The following is a 25,030-nucleotide window of genomic DNA, read 5'->3' on the forward strand; positions in this document are numbered from 1 at the left end:
TTAGATAAACCAAGCAGTTTTATTAAAATAAACAGCAAAAGTTAGACATCCAGTGACAATCATCCTGAGAAGGAAACCCAGACCAACCTGTTCCCCACACTGGACTGGAAGATACATTCACTAGATACGAGAAATGGGAGCCTTTGTCCCAAAGCGTCATGTCTGGAGCAAGTTTGGCTCAGTCTCCCCCTGCTCTGCTCTCTGCCAGAGATCTGCCGCTCCTCTGCCTGCCTGCAGCGACCTTCTCACCTCCGCTGTGCACTTCTCAGTGTGCCCTCTGCCCAGGTGAAAACCCAGAAAGTGCCAGGCCAGGTTTCAGTCTGCTCAATCAGAGCATGCTGAGCCCCAAGACCCGGCAGCTGTTGGCAGGCAAGAAACAGGGCAGTGATGGCAACACAAATCCATGCTTAAGAGATGCCGGAAGATGTTTCTGCCTGGACAAAGCTGGGTGGGGATAACTGGAACAGAGGACAGAGTCTGGCTGCTAAAGGCCAGTTGTGAGCCAATGCCACAGGGCAGGTTAGTCAGGCCAATGTATGTGTGGCTTTTCTGTCATTTATTTGAATCTCCTCTGCAGCAGGGAGTGGGGACGGGACCAGCCCTGCCCCTTGCTCTCTGCCCAAACCTGCTCTCTCCAATTAATTTGACTTTACGTCTGAAAGGTGCCCCTGGTGCCCTCTCTTCCCCAGCAGCGGGATCAGGCTCCAGCTGGGTGTCTCGGGAGAGCAACGGAATCCAGTGGAGGAAGGGTGCACAGCGAAGACCTGAACAAACTGGGAACAGATTTAGGGCAGGATCTGGTAGATCCAGCTGGTCTCGAGTGAATTGTGGCTGTCTCTCTCTTGTCTTCTACACTGATTTGCGTTGTGGACCTTCACACAGCAATATGCAAAGCAGGTGGGTGAGGCTGGCAGTGAGAAGGAAGGGTGGGTGATAGCAGAGGTTACCTGCAGCAAGAGGTGAACTGAGATCAATCAGCAGCCAAAGTTATTGTCTGCAAAGGCCCAGGAAGGTCAGTGACATTGTTTACAAGCCTGTAGAACTCTGGTTTTGATTAGAAAAGACAGTGCAATTATGGCACCTGTTTCAGGAGATCAGCCTCCACTGAATGTATATCGCAGGCATAATGAAATCACAGTTTGTTGCTTGGACGGCTGAGGTAGGACATCCACTCGTTGAGGGGTGGGTTCCCCACAGCCACCAGCTTTTTCAGAAAGGTGCTGGGTCGTAGCGCGGGAACATCAGGGTGAGCCTCAGAGTATTTCTGCAGTTTAGCCAGAACGCGAGGGAGCCCAACGGTGGAAGCGTAGAACATGGGGCCACCCCTGTGCTGTGGCCACCCGTAGCCATGGATATAAATCACATCCAGGTGTTCTGGGTCTGATGCTATTCCCTCCGCTAGGATGTCAAACCCTTCATTGATGAGGGAAAACAAACACCGCTCCAGGATTTCCTCCTGGTCTATAAAGCGGGTCTTGATATGATGGGTGTCTCTGTACTGGGTCAGAAGATTGTGCAGCCAAGGATCTGGCTTGGCTGTCCTGCCCCCAGCCTTCTCGTACTGGTACCAGCCTTTTCCAGTTTTCTGGCCAAACCTGCCGTTCTCACACAGCAGATCAGGCAGAGGGCTGTAGCGATGGCCATGCCGCTGGCGGGCAGGTGTTCCTGGAGGTACAGAGTCCCCAGTGAGGCCCCGGCCCTTCCGAGACCTCCAGCCCACATCCAGCCCAGCAAGATCGGACATTCGGAAAGGTCCTAGCTTAAACCCAAAATCTTCGAGAACCTGATCTACTGCTTCTGGTCTGCTGCCTTCCTCTAACAGGAAAACTGCCTGTTCGACATACGGCAACATCATTCGATTCCCAGCAAACCCAAAACAATTCCCGACCACTACTCCAACTTTTTTCAGCACTTTGGCTATCTGCACAGCAGTGGCAATGGTGGTGGGGGATGTGTGATGGCCATAGATTATTTCTAATAACCTCATAATGTGAGCAGGGGAGAAGAAGTGCAGGCCAATGACCTGCTGTGGGCGGCTTGTGGCAGAAGCTATTTCATCGATGTTCAAGGCTGATGTGTTTGTACACAGAAAAGCTGCTGGTTTGCAGATTCTTGAAAGCTTCTGGAATATTTCCTTCTTTAGCGGCATGTTCTCAAACACAGCCTCAATCACTAGATCTACATCCCGCAACGCATCAAAGTCCACAGTGAACTGGAGATGTGCAGGGTTATGGAAATCCAGGGTTTGGGTACCCTGCTCCATTTTCATAGCCTCGCGTTCCAAAAGGAGCATCACAGCTTTTCTTCCCGTGTTCAGATACTCCAAATTCTGCTCCAGGGCTACCACAGGTATGTTGGCCTTAATCAGAGAAGTCACAATGCCGCGGCCCATTGTTCCCAGCCCTAGGAGTAAAAGAGAGACAGAATCAGAGACTATGAATAGAAAAACGTTACAGTTAATCGCCTGACAGTAGCATTTCCTTTGTATCTCCAGGATAAAAAGTGGAAGCCTATGCAAAATGAGTGGTGCACAGACAGAAAAAAATAATTGAAGACTGGGGAAAAGAAAGGTGAATTCTCTCTTTCAGTGAGCCTAAATGAGCATAAAGGCAAGTTAACATCCTCTCAGGCTTACAAAATAGCAGTGGGAATGACTGCAGTGTGTGCAGACCACGTGATTAATGTCTTCTCCCTGCAAAGTTTTATACCTGTGGAAACCAGCATCAAAGAGTCAGAACCTGGGATCAAAGACAGGAGATTGGAGTTTCATCTCCAGCCCTGTTCCCAGCTTCTAGCAGGCAGTTTCACAAACAAGCTTCACCCTGAGGATGCCAGTGCCTCGCAGTGCCTGTAAGATGGTCCTTTATGGGCAGGCACAGAAGAATATTAGTGTAAGCAAACAAACTGCAACCAGAGATTTTAAAACCAGCAAAGCTCAGACAATTGGTTCCTCCCTCCTTCCAAACTTCCTCTATGTCCCCTTCCTCTTCTCCCTCGCAATTTCACTGCATAATCTTTGACAGAATCAAAATGCAAACAAAACCATCCCTAACTTTGTCTCTAATAGCTTGTATGTCTCATCTCCAGGTCAAACAGGATGGAACCAACACAGCATTCTTAATCCAGATTTAAACGTCTTCTATCTCCTTTTTAATCACTCTGGAACATCAGTAGCCTTTTGCTTGATGTTTGCATCCCTGCCCACTGGGAACTCTCTCAAGCCCTCCAAAAAAGGCCATTCCTAACTTCCCAAGATTCTGTAATACACAGACGTCCTCATCCAACCACACAGTTAAAGCGCTTTCCTAGAATTCCTGTAACTGAGCATCCATTCCAGCTGCATTTTTGTTTTCTCCGAGGTCTGTATGTGCTACTACCAGTTCATACTCCCAGGAATGCCAGTGTAGAAATTACAGCTTGATGCCTTCTCTTCTTCTGAGCCCTTCCACCAGCCCTGCCCTCTCTTACGTTAAAGGAAGCTGCACGCTTACATTTCCCTGTGATACACGGCCCACACTACTTATCCTGCTCGCCCATGATGGAGGCTTTTCAGACTAATTTAATAGAAACTAGTAAGAGAAGGCTAGCACAATTTAACCAGCTTTAAAAGTGCGAAGCATCTGAATGGGAGGATTATTAATATCCTAAATAAAGCAACAGCCAGACAAAGTACATGTTTGTTATAATTCTGTAAAAATGATTTTTTTAATCCCAGGTTTACAAATGAAAGTCAGCTAAGCAAATGAAGAGAAACATGGGGATTAAAAAATTTGTCCAAAGCAGCTTTGTGAAGAAGAGCTGAAATTATGTCATCAGTTAAACAACTTAAACAATCAAGGTCAAACAAGGCAGCACGTTTTCCTGCAAGCTCCACACCCATGGTTCAGGTCTGTCCACCCTCAGCGTGTGTACACACAAGACACTTAAAACATTCCCTGCTTAGCCCCAAGAAGACAGACTTTACAGACATCGCTATCTGGCAGCCAGCTTATAAACCATTACACTCCCAAGCAAAGGCTGCAGTTCCTTTCTAGGAAATTAGATTTGCTACTTCATAATCAAGTACTGCTAAAAACTAATTTGAAAAGAAAACTAGAATGACATGAATCACTTCTTAGTATTTCAGTGTCCACGGTTTGCCGACTGAAAAAACCCCAAACGCAAACACTGTGCTTAGTACTCCTGGGTTTGGATGTGGCAGCAGAGACCTTTTTTTCCCTGTTTTTGGTGAGCTACATGGATTGTTTGGTCCTTGGGCAGTGCGGGAGGGTAACTCAGCACCTCGTGTGTATCCATCCAGCCCGGCCCCATCTTTAAGGCAATCCTTAGATATCAAGGGCTTGCAGTTCCACTTCTGAGTTCTTCATGGCTCCCTCTTGAAGCCTTTTCTTCCTTTCCAGGATGGAGACCTGGGATTTCTCCCTAGAATTTCTAAACTCTGCTAAAGAAATAAGGCACAAATCCTGGGCCTCGTTAACTCCTGTTCAGTCTCACAACTGAAACCTTAGCAGTTCTCTTGCAATATTAACACGCTGCTTCTTCCTAAATCAAAATCTCTTCCATGAGCAGAGGTTCTCCAGCCTTCTTTTCCAGGGAAGTTCTGCAGTGGTGCCAGCTGATTCTTCAGTTTGCTTTTGTCCACATGTAGTATGAGTACTCCCATCCATGTTTCAGCCATCCCATGATAGACAGGCATATGTGCTTGTACTACTCCACTTTCTAGGCCACGGGAATAAGCTTATAGATAAGAGATGAGCTTCCCAAGCTTGTTTCTGACCTAGAAAAGCTGTCTCTCAACTTCCTATAGAACTCTTCAGTGGCCTGTATGAAATGATGCTTAATGAAGCTGGCAGAGAGAGTAATGAAAGCCCCAAGGGTTTTGTTACATTAGAGCTTGCACAGCATGACTCCCCTGGAAATATATTCTAAAACTGGGCTACAAAACTAAGGAGAGCTTTGGCTATCTAGCAGGGAGAGAAGCATTTCTGAGGACTCCCCTTCTCAACTGTATAAAGCCGAGTGATCTTGGCAAAGAATATATTAAGGCAGAAGAAAATGGTAGGGAATCATTGGGCCTTATGTATAAAGCTGTAGAAGAGAGAGCAAGGGAAATGTTTCATGCCCAGCTCAGATCACAGGGACCAAAACACACCCAGGAACTACTCCAGAATTTCTACATATGGTTGTTTCTTCTTCAATAGTGCTCTCACTTCCACCAAACCATGAAAAAAAAACCCCTATATTCTTATCTCCCACGCAGGGGACAGTTTTCAGAGCTGTGTCACCATCTTTCATGCCCAAGGCACATCTTTCAAAAGCTGAAATCTGCTTTAGGAAAAAGAACAGTTTCTAGCCATTTTGCTTCTGCTCTTCTGTTGTGAAATGTAGCTTTGACATATAAATAAAACTACACTTGAACCCATGTAATTTCAGGCCAAATATGGATATGACAAATCCATTTGCTGGGCAAGCTGAGTGAATAATGACTGTTAATTATTGATCTGTCACATGAGGTACTTAGAATATGAAAAATCATGCAAAATTAATTGAAGGACTTTAAAAACAAATTTCAAAACAAATGAACTCGAAATACGTACAAAGCAACTCATGTACAGTCACATACACTAGAGAAATACAGATCAGTGGAAAATATTATGGACTATAATGAATATTTAGACTTTAAAATGCTGGGCAAAGGAAAGAATACTTTACAGATTGGTAAAAATATGCAAAGACGGTTCCAGTTTTCCTTTTAAAAACAACAATGAGCAATTGGTGGTGGCGGACTGCTGCAGACTGGAGCTGCTGCTTTCTCTGTTTCAGGGTATTAATTTGAAGCAGAAATAATGTGATAATCAAGGCAAGCTATGGGAAGACTGCAGAAGGAACAGAGAAGAAACAATTCTGGGTGATATGGAGCCAGAGAAAGTGGAAAGAGATGGGAGCTGAGAGTTCAGAACCTGCTCCTCAGTCTTCCAGCGAGCAAACTGTAGACAAAGGTGGCTGAGGGGGAGGCAGCGCTGCACAGGAACAGTGGCCAGGTCATCGGAAATCTATCAAACACGCCCACAAAAACGATAGATCATCCTTGATGCTGAATCTACATTAAGACATGGTCAGCAAGCGATGTGCCATCTCCCTCCAACAAGCTCCTGCTAATACTGGGCAGACGGGGGAGCCACAAAGCAAGGCTCCCCAGCATTCGTGGCACTGCTCCCATACCCTAAAGGTCCTCTGAGCCTATGGAAAAAGTGTTGCAGCATAATGCAATGTGGTTTTAGTGTGTGTTGGAAAATGGAGTCGGCACGATTTCTGACCACCAAGAATGGATGCAACCTCTTGCTCTGACTGCCCTCCTCTCTGCAGTGAAAACAGAGAGACCCTGGATCACCCAGGTAGACTCAACACTTACACGGATGAGCAGCGCTGTTTTAAAAGGTGTCAGTCCCTCAAAAACCATCCCTAAGATTTCGATTTCTGGCACTGCAAGAATGTACTTAAAATCAAGAATGTGAAATTATGAGACACTGTACAGCATGGTACTGGCTGGAGAATGACTTTTTTGTTACAGCAGCCTGAAAGGAAAAATACAACTGTGTTGGCACGTTCTATGCCTGTCTCTAAGGGATTTGCAATTTCACTGATATCAAAAGGCAAAATAGAAGAAAAACCTTCCAGAGGAAGGAGAAAAAGCACAGTGGGGTGGCAGAAAGAAGTGACTGAAAGCAGTGACACTTAATGTGGTGTGGGATTCAGAGTTAAAAGGAGGTGATTAATAACCTCCAAAATAGGAGATGTCACTTATCAAATGAAATATAACCTGAACAACTAGCACAAACAAAGCAGGCTGTATTTGTGGGCTGTGGAGGCTGTATGGAGAGAAACAGCAATTCAGAAAAGGCATTAGGAATCTTGGCAAGTGTCAAGGCCCTGATTAGCTTTAACGACCCTGACCAGCTCCACCTGGGCCCTCTACCCACACACTCTGCCCACAGGCCTCAGAGCCCTATTTAAGCTCAGGCCTGGGCTTTCAGCCTTTTCTTAAGCTCTGCTGGAGGAGTTTTGGTGTCTCACTGTGGCTATGCCAAGCTATGGACCCCCTGATCCAGATCTCAGCCTGCAGACTGGCTTCCCAACTTTATCTGGGACCTTCCATCATCATGTGGACTTGGCTTGATCATCTGCACTTGAAGCAGATCCTGGCCATGATCTCTGAGTCCGTCCTGCTCACCTTGCTCAGCTACTGTGAATAATTCATACAGCAATGGGTTGTGCTGCCATCCAGAGAGAGAAATGGGTTGGTGGAACTTCCCGAAGTTCAGCAAGGGTAAGTGCAAAGGGGTCACTAAGATGATGAAGGGACTGGAGTGTGTCTCATATGAGGAAAGGCTGAGAGAGCTGTGACTCTAGCCTAGAGAAGGTTTGAGGGATCTCATCAATGTACATAAATACCTGAGGGGATGCTATAAAGAAGATGGAGCCCAACTCGTCTCACTGGCTCCTGGTGACAGGACCAGAGGCAACGGGTACAAACTGAAATATGGGAGGCGCCATTTGAACATAAAGCAACACGTTTTTTTATTGTGGAGGTAACTGAGCACTGCACAGGTTGTTCAGAGAGGTTGCAGTGTCTTCATCCTTGGAGATACTCAAGAGCTGTCTGGACATAGTCTTGGAGACCTGCCTATATTGGCATGTTTGAGCAGGGGGCTTGGAGAAGGTGACATTTAGAGGTCCTTTGCAGCCTCAAAAATTTGGTGGTTCTGTCCCCACTGGAGGTGTTATTTCCACTGGCTCCCCATCCATGAGGTGCAGTTGTTTCCTGCTAGTAGATAATTTACAAGATGTGTTGAACATGGCTAATATGAAAGTTGGTCATTACCTGGAACACACTAAGTAGCAGCAAGGACCTGGTTTTAGCGTAATTTCTCCTACAATACTGTTCCCACTTTGGCTATGTATGCTTTATGAAGTGCTGAAAAATCAGGGGAAGTTTAGAATCATGACAGCAGTGTGACAGATCATGTTTTGCAGCAAAACTATCCAAGCACTGAGTTCATTTATTCTGCAAAAAGTATGGGTTAACTTCAGCATTGTCTGTAACCAGCTACGATAACCACTGAAACTTCAGGGTAGAGGTTGGGACAATCTGAGACCAGAATTTGGAAACCTGTCTGGAGATGGGATACAAATACTTAACCCAGTGGATGGGCTATGTAGCCCAGCCTGTTCAGTTTGGAAATAAGATACAGATTATGTTTCTACTAGAATCTTTCAAATAGAGATTGCATTTGTGCTTAGAATTCCCTCTAGCTCAGTTACAGCATCAGAACAAGCAGCTCAGATTGAAACAGCCCTTCTGGCTAAACTGTCATTGCAACTGGGACCTTGCAAATGTATCATTCCAGCTTGATTTATCAGTATGGAGCAAAGAATGTCCATTCTAGTCACCTGATCATTCCTACAAAATGTCAACACAAATCCATCCTGCCAAAGCACACGTTGCAGGACTGATCCATCTGGGATCGCAGGTGTCCAAAGTACTGTGCTCTTCCATCACAGGTTAACCTTGGCAATAATTCATGCCTCTTTACTTGAACACTGTAACAGCCACGGATCCTCCCCATGAGGTCTGTGGACCAATGTTTAGAAAGTGTTTTCATTAAAAGTATGGCATGGCATCTAATGAAGAGAAGGGAACTTCCACAAAAAGTGTTTCCATGGCCTGAAATGAGGCCTGAGAAGTACCCAGGCAAGAGCAGTGTTGATTTGGTGAGCTTTCTCTGAAACAGAATGGATGTTTTCCAAGTGCTCCATTAATTGCCTAACCATTTTTCAGAGCTACTATCAACAGGCAGAGCTGAGAGATAGTTGTGGGGGTTTTTTTTTTAAATCTCAGCAGTGCATCAAAGGTTTTATTTAAATTGCTCTTATAAAAAATTAATGAAGGCATTATCTTGCTGGGCTACAAAATGGCAGGAGTGGATCCCAGTGAGATAAAATCTTCTTAAAATACAGCTGTCAAAACATTTTTGTATTAATATATCCCTGAGTGACTCTGTGCACATGCACTTGCAGTACAGAACTAAACCAGGAGGAGGAGAATTTCATGCAAAACTGTGTATAACATTGAACGAAGTCAGGACTCAGCAGTATTTAAAAGGCAACAGACTGATATGGTCCACAGATGAAGCTGTTACTGAAGTGAAAGCTATTCTTTTCAAGAAAGAGGTGGCATCAGGTAACAATCTAGTCGGACGTGGGTTGCCATCTGACTTGGTTTGAGCTTAGTGATGCAATGACAACTTCTTGCCTGTCACCTGTGGGTGTGATGTGTTTGTGCCTGTGATGGGTACCGGTGACTGTGGCAAATGACTGCCAGGGAATGCCACTTCAGCCTTCTGCCATGAACAAAGCCTGATGACGCTCACCTCACACCCCTGCAGCAGTGTCTCAGCATAGACACAGTGAGATCACCGTGCAGTCAGCAAACAGAACAGGTTTTTTTCATTCCCTTACCTATCACTGCCGCTTTGTGGATGGGCTGAGGGGAAGCGTTTTGCCATGAAGCTCCGTGGGGTGTTGTCCACTTCTGCACGGCTCTCTCTGCGAAGAAAGCATACTGCAGCGCTTGGGCCTGGCCTGATGTCAGCAGGATGTTAAACAGCTCTCGCTCCTTCCGAACTCCGTCTGCAAAGGGCAGCTGTGTGGCAGCTCTGACTGCTTGGAAGCACAGCTCTGGAGCCAGGTACCCGCGGGCCTTTTTCTTCAGCTTTACAAGAGCCTCACTGAGAAATGCTTCCATGTTGGGCAGTTTTGGAACTGGCCTCAGGCTGAGCCTGCGGGGTTCCAGTGGCTGGCCTGGGGGTAGAAAAATAGAGTTACAGAACAAAGCATCCACATCTGCGAGAGTACAGATTTTCACCCCTTTCTCCATAGACTGGGAATGCAGTCTGCCTCTTTTCCTCCTAAGCTCACTGCATGAAGGCTTGCACAGCACAGCGATCTGGGTCTAGAACCGTCTGATGTTACTCTTCAGCTCTCTGCTTCTTCTGACAATTACGATTTTTCAAGACCCTTCTCAGACTTCAAAAAAGCAAGATTGCTGTTCCAGAGAGGTAATTCTCTCCTTCCTTTTCTCAGCTACACAGACTGCCTTGACTTCTCCAGCTCTCTTACACCACAGACCCAGCTGCCACATTCATATGGCTCTTTCTATAAGCTCCAGTACTAACGTCTTCCTCCAGTATTGTTTAGTACTCAGTGCCCAACTGACTTTGCCAGCTAGATACATCCCAGCCAGGGTCCTGACCCAGGCATTGATAAGAGAGACTGGGAAATAAACCCTGACTTCAGTTCTTCCCTGACAGCAGGAGTCCTTCTATTCACTTTGGGACTAACCAAGAGGACAGCTCACACAGCAGGAGTTGGGGAGCAAACGAATAACAAGGGAGAGTTCATGCTTCTGTGTCAGGAAGGGGTGAATCAAGCAGCCACACAAATACATGAGGCTCATTACAGGCAGAGGTTGCCATGGTGATACCTAGAAAGGATTTTAATTGAGAGAAGTTAGTTACATTTCAGATGCCAAAATCCTCTCCATCCTCTTCAGAAGTACAGACCTGGGTGCCTGCTGGGAGACCTCTGATCTGCCCATACTCAGGCTGTTTCTGTGCTCTTAATGGCAGCTTTGCCTCAGGAAAGACCATGGAGGAACAAGACTAGAAATTTGGGATGTATTCCCTTAATATTCCAACATGGTCTTCAGAGCTCAGGCTTTTTAATTAAGGCTTTTTAGAGAGCACAAAAAGATGAACACTCACTGTGTAAGTAGCTTCCCTTGTAACCAGAGTTCATAACAACGTTTTCACACTGACAGTGAATATAGTTTGTATCTGTATTGCGGGATTTAGTCAGAAAAAAATGTTCCTATATTTTGGAATATTTTGTTTTTCCCCTAAATGTATGTGTTTAACCAAGAAATGTTCTTTATCTACAGTCTTTTATTTAGGACTTAAACAGTGGGTTTCATTTCATCACTAGAAAAGAAACCTCAGGCTTGTCCCAGAAAACAGATCTGATGGCTGGAAGGCCAGTTAAGATCAGGCAGATCAAGGGGCTTCATATGACGTCTCTGTGGAAAGGACTGGAAAAAAGGAACGATAATGTGAGCCTTTAAGTGTGGTCTTCAGATAGGAAATAGTACTCGTAAATGCAAATACTGATGGGGGTGTGAGACAGTTCCTCAGAGACAAAAAGAAAAGTAACTCTCCTCAGGGTCCTGTAATAAAACTCTCATTTAGTTGTAAGCTAAATTATATTTTGCTATGTATTTCTACAGCATCTTCATGCAGTATCTTTGCTTCTGCAATGCTAATAAGAACCGGGGGCATATTTATGAACAGGAAAAAATTTGAATCCAAACCTGGGAAGAGAGCAGTGTGGGACACCTGCAGCTTGATTTCTGAAATCAAAGCTGCAGGAACATGACAAGCAGCATCACATGTCAGTGCTGCAGGGAAAAGTGTTGTCCATGCACAGGAGTGAGCACAGATATCCACTTCGTTTTACTACAGTTTGTAGTCCAGGTGGCACAAAGGACAGATCAAGCCTATAAAACTTGTATCAGCAAAAGCAACATGCAAGCATGCAATATCAAATATTGTGCTATTTAAAGAAAAATAATCACCCCAGAGTTGTAAATGCTTAGGATATTAGAAGACTCCACATGCAAGAAGCAGGGCTAGCCCCATGGTCTTCCTGGTGCACTGAACTGCTGCTGAATTTCTGAGAAACAAGGCTGAAACCAGACCCCTGCTCCTCAGGCTTGTGGTGGTCTCAGGCCTGTGAGAGACAAAATCCAGCTTATGTCAGAGCTTTCACAAACCCAGGGGCTCTGTGCTGGACCTTCTGCCTAAATAAGATGCTGGCCAGAATCATGAGCCTTGGAAAGAGATTAAAATGTCTTTGTACCGTACATCTTCCCAGCTGTTTTCTCCTTCAGCTGAGGAAGAGTATGGCAGGCCAGCAAGAGGAGGGCAAATAAACACTGCAGGCTACAGCCTGCCACAAGCAGTTACACCCGTTTTTCAATTTTGTGATGCCATCAGGTGGACAAATGATGTAATGCAGCTTCGAATTAGTGCAATGATTACCAGCATCCTTGATCAAAGAACATCCTCCTTGTCTCCAAGGATTCAGCCCCTTATTTCTTCCAAAAAATGCCTTCAAAAGTGAAATTTTCTTTTGCCAGTTTGTCTGAAGAAGGCCAAACCATACGCTCGCTTGTGATCTGCAATATATAACCACTGTCTTTCAATGAAAAACTTAACTTGGAATCAGTAATTGTCTGTGTATTCCTACAACCACTTATTCAGGATTGTTTAGTAACTCCACGTGAAGTTGATCTTTGTCAGGAATATTCCATAAAAATGTATGGATGAAGATGCTTTCCCAATATACCCACCATAAAGGTAGCCCTGGCAACTGCATATTCAAACAATAATCAAGGACCGTTGCTTAAGTAAGGCAAGTCATTTGAGACTGATCTCTTGCCATGAGATACTGCAGCTTCAGTGCTGAGAAAGCTCTAGAAGATAAGAATTTCTGGATTGATTTTTTGAGACTTATCTTGCAATACAGCCTTCCCAGGAACAGAAATGCCAGTGGTGACCAAACTAGTTATTTAGCCAAACTCCTCTGTAAGAAGCCAGCAATTGTTAGCCTCATGTTTGTTTTTTTAAATCTTATCAGAAACTAGGTGTTCCTGCTCCGGCAGGGGGATTGGACTAGATGATCTTTTGAGGTCCCTTCCAATCCCTAACATTCTGTGATTCTGTGATGCCATACAAAGATAGTGGACTTCTGTGACAGCATTTTTTTTGTGCAATTCTGCCTCCAGTTTTGTTAAGATAATCTGAAAAAAGTTGGCTGAAAACAGAACTCAATGGGAACAAAACCCAGACCTGCTATGCAGGACTGTCATCTCTTCTGCAGCTCTGAGTTAGTGCTTGATGTACAGAAATAAAAGTGCTGGTTTGCCTTTGTATGGCAGGAGGATTACAATAACTTTAGGCAGAGGCCAAAGCCAGGAATGACTCAAAAGGAACACATGGTCTCTGGGTAAACCATTATTTAAAATTACCAGGTAGCCTGAGGCTAAATGGTGCATCAAAACTTTTCATGGTCTTCTGCAGAGTCTAATGAGAAATTTTCCAGGCAGGAGAGAAATAAAGATTTGCCAGTATTTTCACTGTCAAAGCACAACTTGTAAATGCCAGTAAAGCTGTTGGAATGAGCCTGAAAGCATTTTTGAAGTTCTGTTGGAGTTGGCATATAGTGCAATGTGAAACACCTTCAATGACATTACTCACGTTTACTGGGGTAACTCAAACCATCAATAAACAGACAGAATATCTACCACTAATAATGAATAAGTCTGGGACAGGTTACCTGCTGAATATCCATCAAGGATCCCTGTATGCTTATACAGTTCTCAAGATACTTTTTTCTTGGTAGTGACAATTTCCAAAGAAAATGAAGCTATGGAAGAGGAATTTGCCAGTAGTGGCAGCAGATATAAGTTGCAGAAAGCAAGTTCCACTGAGGAATAGTGTACTCAATGATTCATTTATGAGGTTCTCCTCCAAGGTCAAGCTGACTTTCAGAACTGTCAATCACTGTAAAATGTCTGCCACAGAAGAAACCAGCATATAAATATCTAAATTTCACACAACTTCACATAACATTTGTTGAAATCCAGAATGCTTGCTGGCTTGCCAGTTCTAGCAATGTAGCTATTAATCATTTTATGATACATTGCTGCTGCCATTGATATTGGTATAGATCTTCTGCAGGGCATCATTCAGAGGCCCAGAGGGTACATCACTGCTGTTTGTGTTAATTTGCTCAGGAGAGTTATAATATTTCACTGCTCTCTCAACAGATGGAGAAACAGAATCCTCATACAAAACAGACAAAATCAGTGAACCAAAGTATCTTTGGGTTTTTTTTTCAGAAGGAATAGTGGAGTAAATCACCCATCTTTCTAATGAATTATATTTAAATAGTCTGATTACATATAGGAGAAAAGAGGACTGTTTATGTCATCAATTCTGCATTAACAAATGAAGCCCCAAAATACTGTAGGATGAATTCAGTGAGAAGGAAAAGCATCTCTTACAGAAAACCTTGCCAAAAATACCCTTTTGCACCTATCTAGTGAATTTCAAGCTATAGGGAAGTATGCAAGACACTGATGTTTTAAGAATAGCCCTTTCATTGAACTATCTTCAAAACATTGTGCACGGTCATCTAGGACAAAGCTTAGGATGCTTCAACTTCTTGCACAAAAGAAATGCTCCTACAGAGGAGAAGGTGCCTTGTTTGTAGTGAAGAGAACTGCAGGAGTAAAAGCAGCACCCCAGCTTGGAAAAGCACTGCCTAGGAAGGCCACGGGATCAAAGCAGAAAGGGATTTTTCCTTCCTTGCATGCATGTCATCATCACAGAGCTCCTGATGGAAGTTAGTGGTCTGTTTCCAAAGGTACAAGGAGGTTCACAGTGGGAAAATATCCTGTTTTCTCTCAAGGTGATGCTTGTCGTGCTGCGGAAGGAACATTCCTCTTCCTAACTCCAGTGAATTTGATTTTATTATTTCTAAGGTCAGGAAAAAACCTCTCCCCATCCCCACAGGCCATTTTCTTACATAGCAGCTGAAGGATGAGGGACAGAGTCACTCACAGGCTCATGGATCATTAAGCTGGGCTGAGGATGTGCCAGCCCCTTCATTAGAGAGAAAAAGTTATTTTCGAAGAGCCATTTTTGATGGTTCAACCAGAACACATGCAATACCAGCTGTGATCCAAAACTATATATGGAAGGAGCACATACTCCCCCGAATCAGTGGAATACAGCAGCCCAGAGGGCCGTGTGAGTTTGGATATATAATTAAGAAGCAGAAGGACTTGATACGTATCTGTTCTCCAAATCCTCGCTTGAATTTCTGCAGCTCTCCAGCATCTGAGTTTTTCAGACAACAGAAAACAAATTCTGCAATTAATTCTATCTTATATGGATGCCAAAGCCTAATGAATGGAGCATATAAATGGGAACAAACTGGTGGGCTTTGTTCTGACTCTCTCCAGCCCTGAAACATCACCAATTATTTCTTGGCATTGCTATAATTCTTTCCTCACCAATCACTTTGTTTGCCAAGCGAATTGCTGCCTCAATCGTGTCTTCTTTCACAACTTCATCAACCAAACCCAGCTTCAGTGCTTCAGTGGCTGGAATGTGTCTTCCTGTGATTAAAAGAAAAATAAGGTGACTACAGTGAGGCATGGTGGGCAATTTCATTCTTTTCTACCTGATCAGATACTTGTGTGCAGCTGGCTTCAAATCTGAGACACGCTCATCATCAGGTAAATCAAACGTGTTACTAACTACCTGCCTCAGAAGAATGCATATCCCTTTCTTAGCCCATTATTAGTGGAAGCAAGCTGAATTTCAACCCAAGCAGCTACATAGGTAAAATAAATTAATATTTCTTAGGCCAAGCTGGTGGTGTGACTCCATGTCATATTTTTGTACATAGAGCAAGGCCAAGGCACAGTGCTTTACCTGTAGTGATTGTATCCAGAGCAGCTGGTACCCCGATCAGTCTGGGCAGGCGCTGAGTGCCTTCACCACCTGGAAGTAGCCCAATAGTGACCTCTGGTAAACCCATCCGTGCCTAAAATGAAGTAAAACATCTCTGATTAGAAAGAGTGATAATTACAAGCTGAGCAGAAGAGAGGAAAGACAAGCAGACCTGATTCACACATTGCTCCTCTAGTAAGCCTCAAAATTTCTACATAGAAACTTCATCCTTGTTTTTTTGCTGCATAAGGGATTTAAGACAAAAGCTCACTCAACGATTTTAAGAATGTGTGTACAAACAAAAAGGAACAACATCACCTTTCGGTGGATGTATGTGTGCTAGCACACATCCCCTGGACATGTGTAACTGATGCCTTCAAGCAGTTGTTACCAAATGCTGGAGGGTGTGCTCTGACCTGTTACCTCCCTACTCCAATTCTTGGAAATTTAGCAAAGGAAAACTAGTACCACTCGCATACTAGTTCTTCCATAATCTTCCTTCAAATGGCTCTTGGTACATTTGACATTTAGTAGGGTTATGCCAGAGAAGCCAGGCACAGCAGGAAGGGGGTGGGATGTGTCCCATCTTAATCTATCCAGATTTTGTTGCCTTATTTAAAAAAAAATACAGTTTATGCATTTTCCATTGAGCTCTGAAGAGATCTGGAGTCCCTTTAAGATCACTACTTAAGGCACCCCCCTGAGGTGGCACATAGGGTGATGTAGATTATGCTGTAGATTTATGCTGTTACAGAAACCCACACTGGATCATGGAAAAACAGTGATTTACACAGCGAGGGGATGGCCCTGTCAGTCATGAGTCTCTATAAGAAGACCAGGTACTGCTAAAAGACAGTTCAGCATTTCCAAATCTTGAAGGAGAGGCTTCAGGTAAAAACCAGATCACTCCTTCAAAGACCTGTAAAGCTGTCTTTTGGTCAGAGTGCTCCCTGAGGAACCAGGGCTCTTGGAGAATCAAACTGTAAATGCTTGATGCTAGCTGAGCTTCAACTGTCTATTGAAACTAGGCCACCAGCAGAAAGAAATGCAAAATTCATAGGGCTGAGGGAAAAAAAAATAAGAAAAAGTCACGCCGCATGAGCCAGTAAGATACAGCCACCTACATCGGAATATAGGTATTGACTACTGAGACCTAGGGCAAATTAACACTTGGTTACTGAAGTTTCTATGCAGCCATCTGATTCTACTAGTCACAAATCAATTTTATATTTAGAAATGATGGAAATTAGTTATTTAGTAAGACTTAGGAAAGCATGTCAGGGGTTATGTAGTAGATGAATAATGTCTGAGCACACAGATTTGTATCGTGTAGCTATAAAGCTCTGCTCCTCTGGGCAGATGATCCCAGGAAAGGTGTGCAGTCCTGCTGCTCTCCAGGAACACCTCCCACCCCGTCCATGGCCATATGTACGTGGCTCCTGATGCCTTCAGCAGCCTCTCCAGCTCACAGCATGCCTTACCTTCACATGTGCAACCCTATAGTGACAGCCAAGTGCCAGCTCCAGGCCTCCTCCCAAGGCGATGCCTTCAATGGCAGCCACCACCGGCTTCTCACACCTTTCTATGAGAGAGACGAAGGGGCCCAAGGAAATTCCACGTGTCTTCGGAGACGAAAATCCTCGAATGTCAGCTCCTGAGTCAGCACAAAGGGGTTAAGAGGAATTAGTGGGCAAGGCAGTGACTGGAAAGATCCTTCCCTCTGTGCCATTAAACGTAGCTGCTCACAGATGATGGAGTCCTTGCAGAGCGTGCTGCTGGCAGGAGAGTGGTTAACAGGAATCAGCCCCTTTTGGGACCACCTTCAAGAAACCCTGGCTCCTTGAGCCTTTTCAGAGAGCTCACAGGAAGGCTAAGTACAAAAATACATAGTAGCTGTAATGACTCTGCATTTACTACAGAAATTTGCAGACATCTGTGTTTTAATTAAAAAAAAGTTGAGTCTGGAATAGTTAAGTGCAAGTTACTACTAACAAGCAATGCAGAGCTCCAAAGACATTCCCAGCTTCCCAGGTTTCTACAATGGGAGAAGATCTGTTATTCACCACTGCTCCATCCCAGGTACCTTCCATACACTGGACCAGTTGACAGTCCAGAGATTTTATACAAACAAAGCTATGGAGAGTAAGGAGACACCAGTATGTTAGGGAGATGAGCAGCTGCTCCTCATATCAGCATGAATATACCACATTATTTCTGGCCTGGACAATCTAAGTTGTTACGTGTCCCATGTCAATTGTGGCACAGCAAAATAGAAAAAGCTTGTGGGCATTTCCAGCCAAATCAGGACACTTATCACCAGTGTTATGAGGCAGAGAATCTTCAGCCATGGTGGGTGGAGAGTTTCCCCTTTTTCTTGGGCTGTTTGATGAAATATGTCTTACCTGCACTGAATTTCCCATTTTCACCACAAATCATAATGGCTTTCACTGATGGATCAGCATCTGCTCTCTTCAGTCCATTTTCTAATGCCTGGAGAACTGGCAAACTGAAATAAATTAGAGACTGAGTGAGTAACAACTGACTATGTCACCCTTTGTGAGGTCTGTGTTATAAACATCAAGCATCCAGTGAAAATGAGCAATAAATCCAAGCAGGTCTCTCCTCCATGTGCCTTCTGCCACAGCCTCTCTGGTTTAATCCTTTCCTTAGTCTCCCTCTCACTTCAAGGGCAAGCGCCAAATTCCAACAAGGTTATAGCTACTGACCTGTCACTCCCTTGCTGGCGAGTTTTCTTGTGGCTATGACATTGCTGTTTCCAAAGCAAGCAGCACAGAGAAATGTTCTTTTGAAAATGTCTTTATGAATTAAACATTCAGATTTTCAGGAAAACAGTTTAGCATAATTTAAAAGTAATTAATGCTAAACCGCTGACAAGCTAAGAACTTTTTAAAAGGGAAAAAGAGCTCCAGGGATAAAAAAAACTATCTTTCAAACACCTGACACAGGGTTGGCGTTGTGCTGACAACTAGAAATGCTTTCACCTGTATATAGGTCCAGACTTAAATATGTGTGGGACAAGCAGTAAATGTAGTCAGCAATGAAGTAATGAAGAATTTAAAAATGCAACAGTTAAAATATAAATGGTATTTTTACACATCAGATATTTCAAAAATATGACCTGACTGCATGCCTGCTTCACATTTGAAGCTTAGAAGCTGATTTATATACACATGTGTGTGTATTGATGGACATGGAGCGTATAGTCTGTTCTAGAAGATGGTGATAATAAGGAAGATGGTAGGTATAAATAGAAGTGTTAACACTTTATTAATAGAAATATTAACACAAACTGTGTGTATAAATAGTTTAGATACTAAAATACATTCATATACACACACTTGCAAGTATATAAGTGTGTAATGCTTCTAGGTGTGTCCAGGGTGGGTGATGACATTTCTATAAGGCAGCAGCTGGCAGTGTTGAAGTGGAAATGCACAGGCTGGAAAGGAAAACCTGGGGAGCCCAAAAAATTTGCTGTAAGCCAGCGGTGTGAAGCCCTGCCAGCCAACCTCTGCATATTCCTTCTTCAAAAGCAAAAATTAAGAGGAGCTATTAGCAAAGTCTATTAATTAGGGCTATTCTGGGGCCTCCAGGATCAGGTGCTGCCTGGATAAGGTGATGTTAGACAGAAGAATCAGTATGAGCCCAGAGACCTGACAACCAGGGACTGAGAAGCGTTATTTTTTTGAGAAATAGCAGCCGGTTATGTACCAGTTGCCTCATCCAGACATCAAAGACAACTCTCAATCTGACATTAGTAATGGTTCTGAAAGCTGAAACTTAAAAAGAGAATAATTTGGCCATGACAAAGAAAAACTATTAGGTGACTCAGTAAAGGTCCTTCCAGTGCATCTAGTCCCATGTAGGGTAATATGAAAGCCTTTCCAATTTTAGTAAGTGGTTTCATATTATGTAGGAAAAAATGCATATTAAAAATTTGGTTTTTATCTCCCTCCCTTTGGAATATCAAGTGCTGTGGCTGCTGCTATTTGAGTAGGACCTACAGCTGCACCCCATGTTTGCTGCTCTCCAGGGGCTGTTTTTGCATCAGTGGAGAGCCAGGCCATAGAAATACTGAACTTACCTAGTGGCTGAAAGCTTAAAGGGAAAACCATTATGAAATGTCATTACACTTTACAAACCAAGGTGCAAAGAGAGGGGAAAAATATATACCAGGATTCCAAACAAATGTTGAGTTACTTATTTGAAAATATTGTGTAGAAAAATGGCACAGTTTTCTTGGGAACAGACAAGAAGCAATCAAAGCATTTCTGTGTTGCTGGCACATGATCAGCAGATGCAAAACACTTGCATAAAATGTTTGTCTGCATCAAATGGAAAGGTTCAGGATTTTATGTAGGAAATTAGTTAGAAGCCCTTAGCACTTACAACAACATATTCCTACTGGAAGAAAAATTAGTCATCGATGCTGCCATGAAATAACAGTTCAATACCTACCTGACCTGTACTAACTCAACAGAACTGTTTTTGCCAGAGAATAACTTGACCTTGTACTGGCATAAGTATTTCTTCTTCCTCCATACGTTTTTTTTTTCCCAGTGGGAATTTTTTTGGTGGAGGGGGGGGAACAGAAGAAACATCAGACTTTTTGCAGGTTCTTTTTCTCCTAAGACAGAGTAGTATGTTTGCCTCAGGATATGTTACAGTCCAACACAGAGGCTGCCTTGCTTTGTAACTCACATATTATAACTGGTACTAAGAGATGTAATTTTCAATGAGGGGATCATAATAAAATGTGTGACAGTAAAACTATACAAATACTCAAGAGTATCACAACTTCAAACAGCTAGAGCATTAAAGAAACAAAGAGTCACCATAATCTGCATAAGTATTTGATTATTGTGACAGTATCATTCATTTAACAGTAACAATGCAAGAATTCACTCTATGCACTCCAATCAACATTTAATCCCAGGCTATTTAGTCAGCTCCACCACGAGTACTATTTTGACTGCAAGAAGATGATGATTCAGTGTTACAGGTTTGAAACACAGAGCAGGTGCTGTTAAAGAACATGCGCACACCGGGGCAAGAGAGTATTCTTGTGGGTGACCACACCGGGTTACTTCTGGTTTGCATAAAACTCATTGCAGTGATGATGTGCTGGATTTGTAACAAGGTTTTATTATTTACCTTAATAATCTCAGATTTTAGTTAGGGTTTTTGAATATGAATTTCCTTCATTAAAAAAAGAAAATTAAGGGAATTCTGAAAATTAACTTGGTCACCTTTAAAGAAGTGAGACTTGAATCCAGCAGTGGAAAATGCTGTTTAAGGAAAACACGCAGGTCTGGCTGGCCCTTTCCCCTTGCACTTCCCCCCGCATCCACAATCACCGCATTGGGGATGTTGCTATGTACATCTACACACGTTCTTTTTAGCATCACTTACACATCTGCTGCCTATTAATCCCTTTCTGATTCCGCTGATTCATCTGACTCCACAGGCTCCTGTAGCAGCAAGCTCTATTATCTGTTTTAAAACAATCTCTGACTAGTTTAATCAAATGCCCCCAGTTCAGCTGTTGCAGGATTTGGTAAAGGGTTATGCCTTCAATTTATTTACTTTCTTTATGATTTTGTAAACCTTGATCTTGTTCTCCCACAGCCTCTTCCTCTCCAAAGTGATAACACTCAGCTTTTTCGTTCTGCTTTCTTGAGGCAGTGTGCCGTCCCTTTGGTTATTTTGGTTGCCCCCTTCTGGATCGTCCCTATATCTTCCACAAATGCAAACTCCAGAAACACACACAACAATTAAGATGTTTTACATTGCAGAAAAAAGATGCCCTCTGCTCCTTATTCAACATACATCTTGATGGTACCCAATGTTTTCTGGGCTGCCCCAGCATACCAAGCTGATGATTTCAGGGAACAATCAAAGGTAAGGATCCCTTCCCTCAGCTGTAAATGCCAGTTTTGAGCTCAGCATTTTGTAAGCTTGTCCTGGGTTATATTTTTTTATGTAAAGAGTTTTTGCATGCCTTGATGTACTTGGTCTTAATCTCCAGTTTACATCTCTCCTGAAATGTCTGTCTTCTTCTCCTCATTTCAGTAAGATTTCCAGTTCTTAAGAAAATCGAACTCAGTCATCTTAGCTTTCTCATCAAGCCATGCAGGGCTTTTACTGGATCACTTGCTGGCTGAACAGCTCACCTGGGTTTATAACAAACTTAAAAAACCCCAAACAACACAAATCCAGCCTCCACGCTGCTTGCCTTCTAGACAGCTTCTTGCAGCGCTTCTGTTTGAACTAACTGCTGGGTATTTACCTGACTCCTTTGTTGCAACTGCGTACTAGTGTGCTCGATTTCCATGGTCTGCTCTCTCTTGCCTCAGTGTCAGACCCAGCTCTGCAGTAATTGCTGTCCCATCACTACCTATCCAAAATTGCAGCTTCTCTAATCTCCTTTAACATTTTCTGATCATTACACTGACTGGGAGTCAGAGGGCCAATCCTAGCAGCCAGGGAGAGCCTTTTCTAACCATGACTGTTACGCTGTTATACTTTATATAATCCCATACCTACACTCCCCTACCCTGGCATCCCTGGAGCTTTTCAGTGCTTGTCAGCTCAAATGCTGAAATACTCTTCCACATTCTTTTTAATTTTCAGTGCCAGCACCCTGCCACTCTGCTAATAAGGTATGGCTGGTTCTTTCTATAGTAAGTCTTGTCTGTCTGTTTCTCAAAACTTCCCATTTTTTTGCATATCTCAATCCCTTCTCTCTATGCTATGGCCTCACCAATGTAGATCTCTGAATACTAAACTTCTGCAAACCAGGAAAAAAAAAATCAAATTGGGCACAGGCCACCTCTGCTGGTAGAGAGAAAGATGAGCTTGAAGGGGAGTCTGTGTGTGGGAGCCAAATTTGCTGCCAGGCTCACAAGTTGGCGTGTATTCCTCAGGAAACCGCTGCCTGGGAGGCACTTGCACAGCAGTGCCTGGTGTCAGGCAGAAAAAAGCGAATTGCTACCCACCAGTAGCTTCTAAAGCGCTAATGGCCAGGGCGATGGCCTGGGAGCTGCCACATAGAATGGGGAGAGGCTGGAGCAGAGCAGGAAAAAACCCACCAGCCTTTTAAAAAGCATCTGTGCCTGCTGTGAAATGAAATTTTCAGGATCGCAGGAGATGGCTCCTGCCTGTAACTCTGACTGCCTGCTATCACCAACATAGTCAAACATTTCCAACAGCAATCACAAACCTGCTCCCCTATGGTCTGATACATAAAACATGCAGAAGGAACACACAGGGATCAGAGTGCGTTCTACCTTTCCTACCTATAGCCAGATGTGAGCTAAAAACTACCCCATGGCAAGTATGAGATGATCGCTCATCCCTACTAAAACAGGTATTACCCTGACATGCGATCAAAGGTCACAGGCATGTCTCAAGCTGAAGTTTCATGGCAGCTTAACTGATTTAAACCTGTGCTGTGCAGGCCCCCATCCTTCCTCACATGCTCATACCCCGTCCCTTGTGCCAACAGTGCTCCTGGTGCAATTGCACAGTGCCAGGCTGGCTGGAACACCAACCCAAACCAGATGGCTGTTCAAAGGGAACGTCGGGTTTTCTCAAGGACTTCTCAAGAGAGACACAGTTAAGGTTCCTTAAGCACTTATCTTTAGCTCTGTATTTTGTACTTTCATGGTAAGGATGAAAAGTTTACTATGGGCACAGCCTGGAAGTTTTTGTAGGCTGGTCTTGGGCACAGGAGGTCCAAGGGGTGTCTTGCACCCTGCAGTTCTGGGAGTCCTACATGTCTACTTCATCTAAACTCATCCAGTCACTCCAAGTTTATCATTATAATTATCTGGGCATGTCAAAACGATCTTGTTCCACTTTTAAACGTGTTGCAACAAAAGTGAGCATTGCCAGCTCCTGCAGAGCAACGTGCCTTGCCACAGAACAGCAGCAGGTTCTATTTCCTGTTCATGCTCGCTCTTGTCCCTTTCAGCTTCTTTTTAACAAACTTTCTGCTCTAGAAGGTGAACATAATTGCAGTGGATTTTTTTGGCTTGTGAATATATACTGAATAGACACTATGGTCACTCTTACAGGTCTTTAACTCCAGCTGCTTAAAAAGGGCCTACGTGGTACTCAGAACTAAAAGAACTAAAATACACACCTTATAACAAATAAGGCAAAGCCAAAAAGCACATACGTCCTTTTCAAAACACACGTAAACCTAAAAATTCAGGGGCTCCTACAGATTGGCATTTGACTTTGTTTTTCACTAGCTTGTGTCTGAGATCGCCTGGCGTCTTTCTTGACCAAGATCAGCATTTAGAGGTGGATTTCTTACAATTTTTAAAAGGCAAATGAACTGCCTTTGCTCCAAATGGCCGAGTGCCAACTCCTCTTGCTGAACCACGGCTGGTCGCCAAAGCCCTTTGCCCTCATTCGGATACCGCAGGGCCTGGCCGTGCACAAACTGGGGAGTGGGCAGCTGCACCAGCACCAAATCTGGGCAGAAAAGCTCATTTTTCTGCTCCGATGGAACTGCAAGGTGAAACCGCTGAACTGCTAAGCACTCTCCTGCTGGAAGGTGATGAGAAATATGCCAAGTTTTTAAACAGCTTCGAGGAGAGATGACAGATTGATGAGCCTAACACCCCTCCTGTGAAAAACACCCACTAGAAGCAGAAGTTATGGGAAAAATCGGCCAGTTTTTTTTGCAAAGGCCGGTGTTGGGAGAAGTCCCTGGGCAGACGCCCGTAGCGAGCGGCAGGCCCGGGACAGGGAGGGGCCTCACACGGGCGACGAGGGCGGGGAAATGAGGTAAAAAGGAAAGAAACCGGAGAAGCCGCCACCGCGCTCCCCAAGGGAGGGCGAGCGCGGGGAGAACCGCCCCCGCCCGCCGTTACCTCAGCGCGTTGACCGGCGGGTTGCGGAGCCGGATAACGGCCAGGGCCGTGGAGGCACTCGTGTGCTGCGCCATGCCGAGCTCCCCTCGCTGCCTTTGCTGTCCCCGTTGTCCCCGCTGTCCCCGGGCCGGCCCCCGCCGGGGCGGGACGCGCAGGGGGCGGGTGCTGTGCCCGGCCCCGCGGCCTGAGCGGCCCCGGCCTATAGGGGGCTCTGCCCGGGAGTCAACGGGCGCCTCCCGCCAAGTTGTGCGTTGTTTTACGCGCAGCCTCTCAGTTCAGTGCAGGGAACGGTGGCCCCCGTGTGGAAAAGATGGTGAACACCGCCATGGCTTGGCAGTGCACAAGGTGCTCGTGGTGTTCAAAGGCAAGCCGCCTGCTTAAAAGTCCGCAAGAGGCTAAAGGCCCTTACGATTTTTTAGTCCATAGGTGGAAGCTAATGAACTCAGAATGCAGGAAGCTTTGCCACGTTGTAAAATCCATATCGGA

The 25,030-nt window shown here is 44.3% G+C and overlaps 1 protein-coding gene across 1 annotated transcript; it reads right to left on the bottom strand.

The window, feature by feature from the left end:
* Positions 1–24,743, bottom strand: EHHADH (enoyl-CoA hydratase and 3-hydroxyacyl CoA dehydrogenase). The gene is made up of 7 exons (XM_082055861.1): positions 24,545–24,743; positions 18,041–18,144; positions 17,120–17,292; positions 15,621–15,732; positions 15,197–15,301; positions 9,520–9,861; positions 1–2,403 (listed from the first exon to the last, which is right to left on the bottom strand). The coding sequence occupies exons 1-7, from the start codon at positions 24,616–24,618 to the stop codon at positions 1,133–1,135; spliced, it is 2,181 nt and encodes a 726-aa protein (XP_081911987.1). The 5' UTR covers positions 24,619–24,743; the 3' UTR covers positions 1–1,132.
* Positions 24,744–25,030: the final 287 nt, after the last annotated feature.

The sequence above is a fragment of the Streptopelia decaocto genome (genome assembly GCF_964273445.1).
Source record: "Streptopelia decaocto genome assembly, chromosome: 6".
In the NCBI taxonomy this organism is placed as follows: domain Eukaryota; kingdom Metazoa; phylum Chordata; class Aves; order Columbiformes; family Columbidae; genus Streptopelia; species Streptopelia decaocto.

Coding starts and splice junctions, on each gene's coding strand:
- EHHADH (XM_082055861.1), bottom strand. CDS start 24,618: ATGGCGCAGCACACGAGTGCCTCCACGGCCCTGGCCGTTATCCGGCTC. Junction 15,733..17,119: donor ATAGGGTTGCACATGTGAAG/GTAAGGCATGCT, acceptor ACTTCATTTTAG/GCACGGATGGGTTTACCAGA. Junction 9,862..15,196: donor CTTGGCAAACAAAGTGATTG/GTGAGGAAAGAA, acceptor TTCTACCCCCAG/GCCAGCCACTGGAACCCCGC.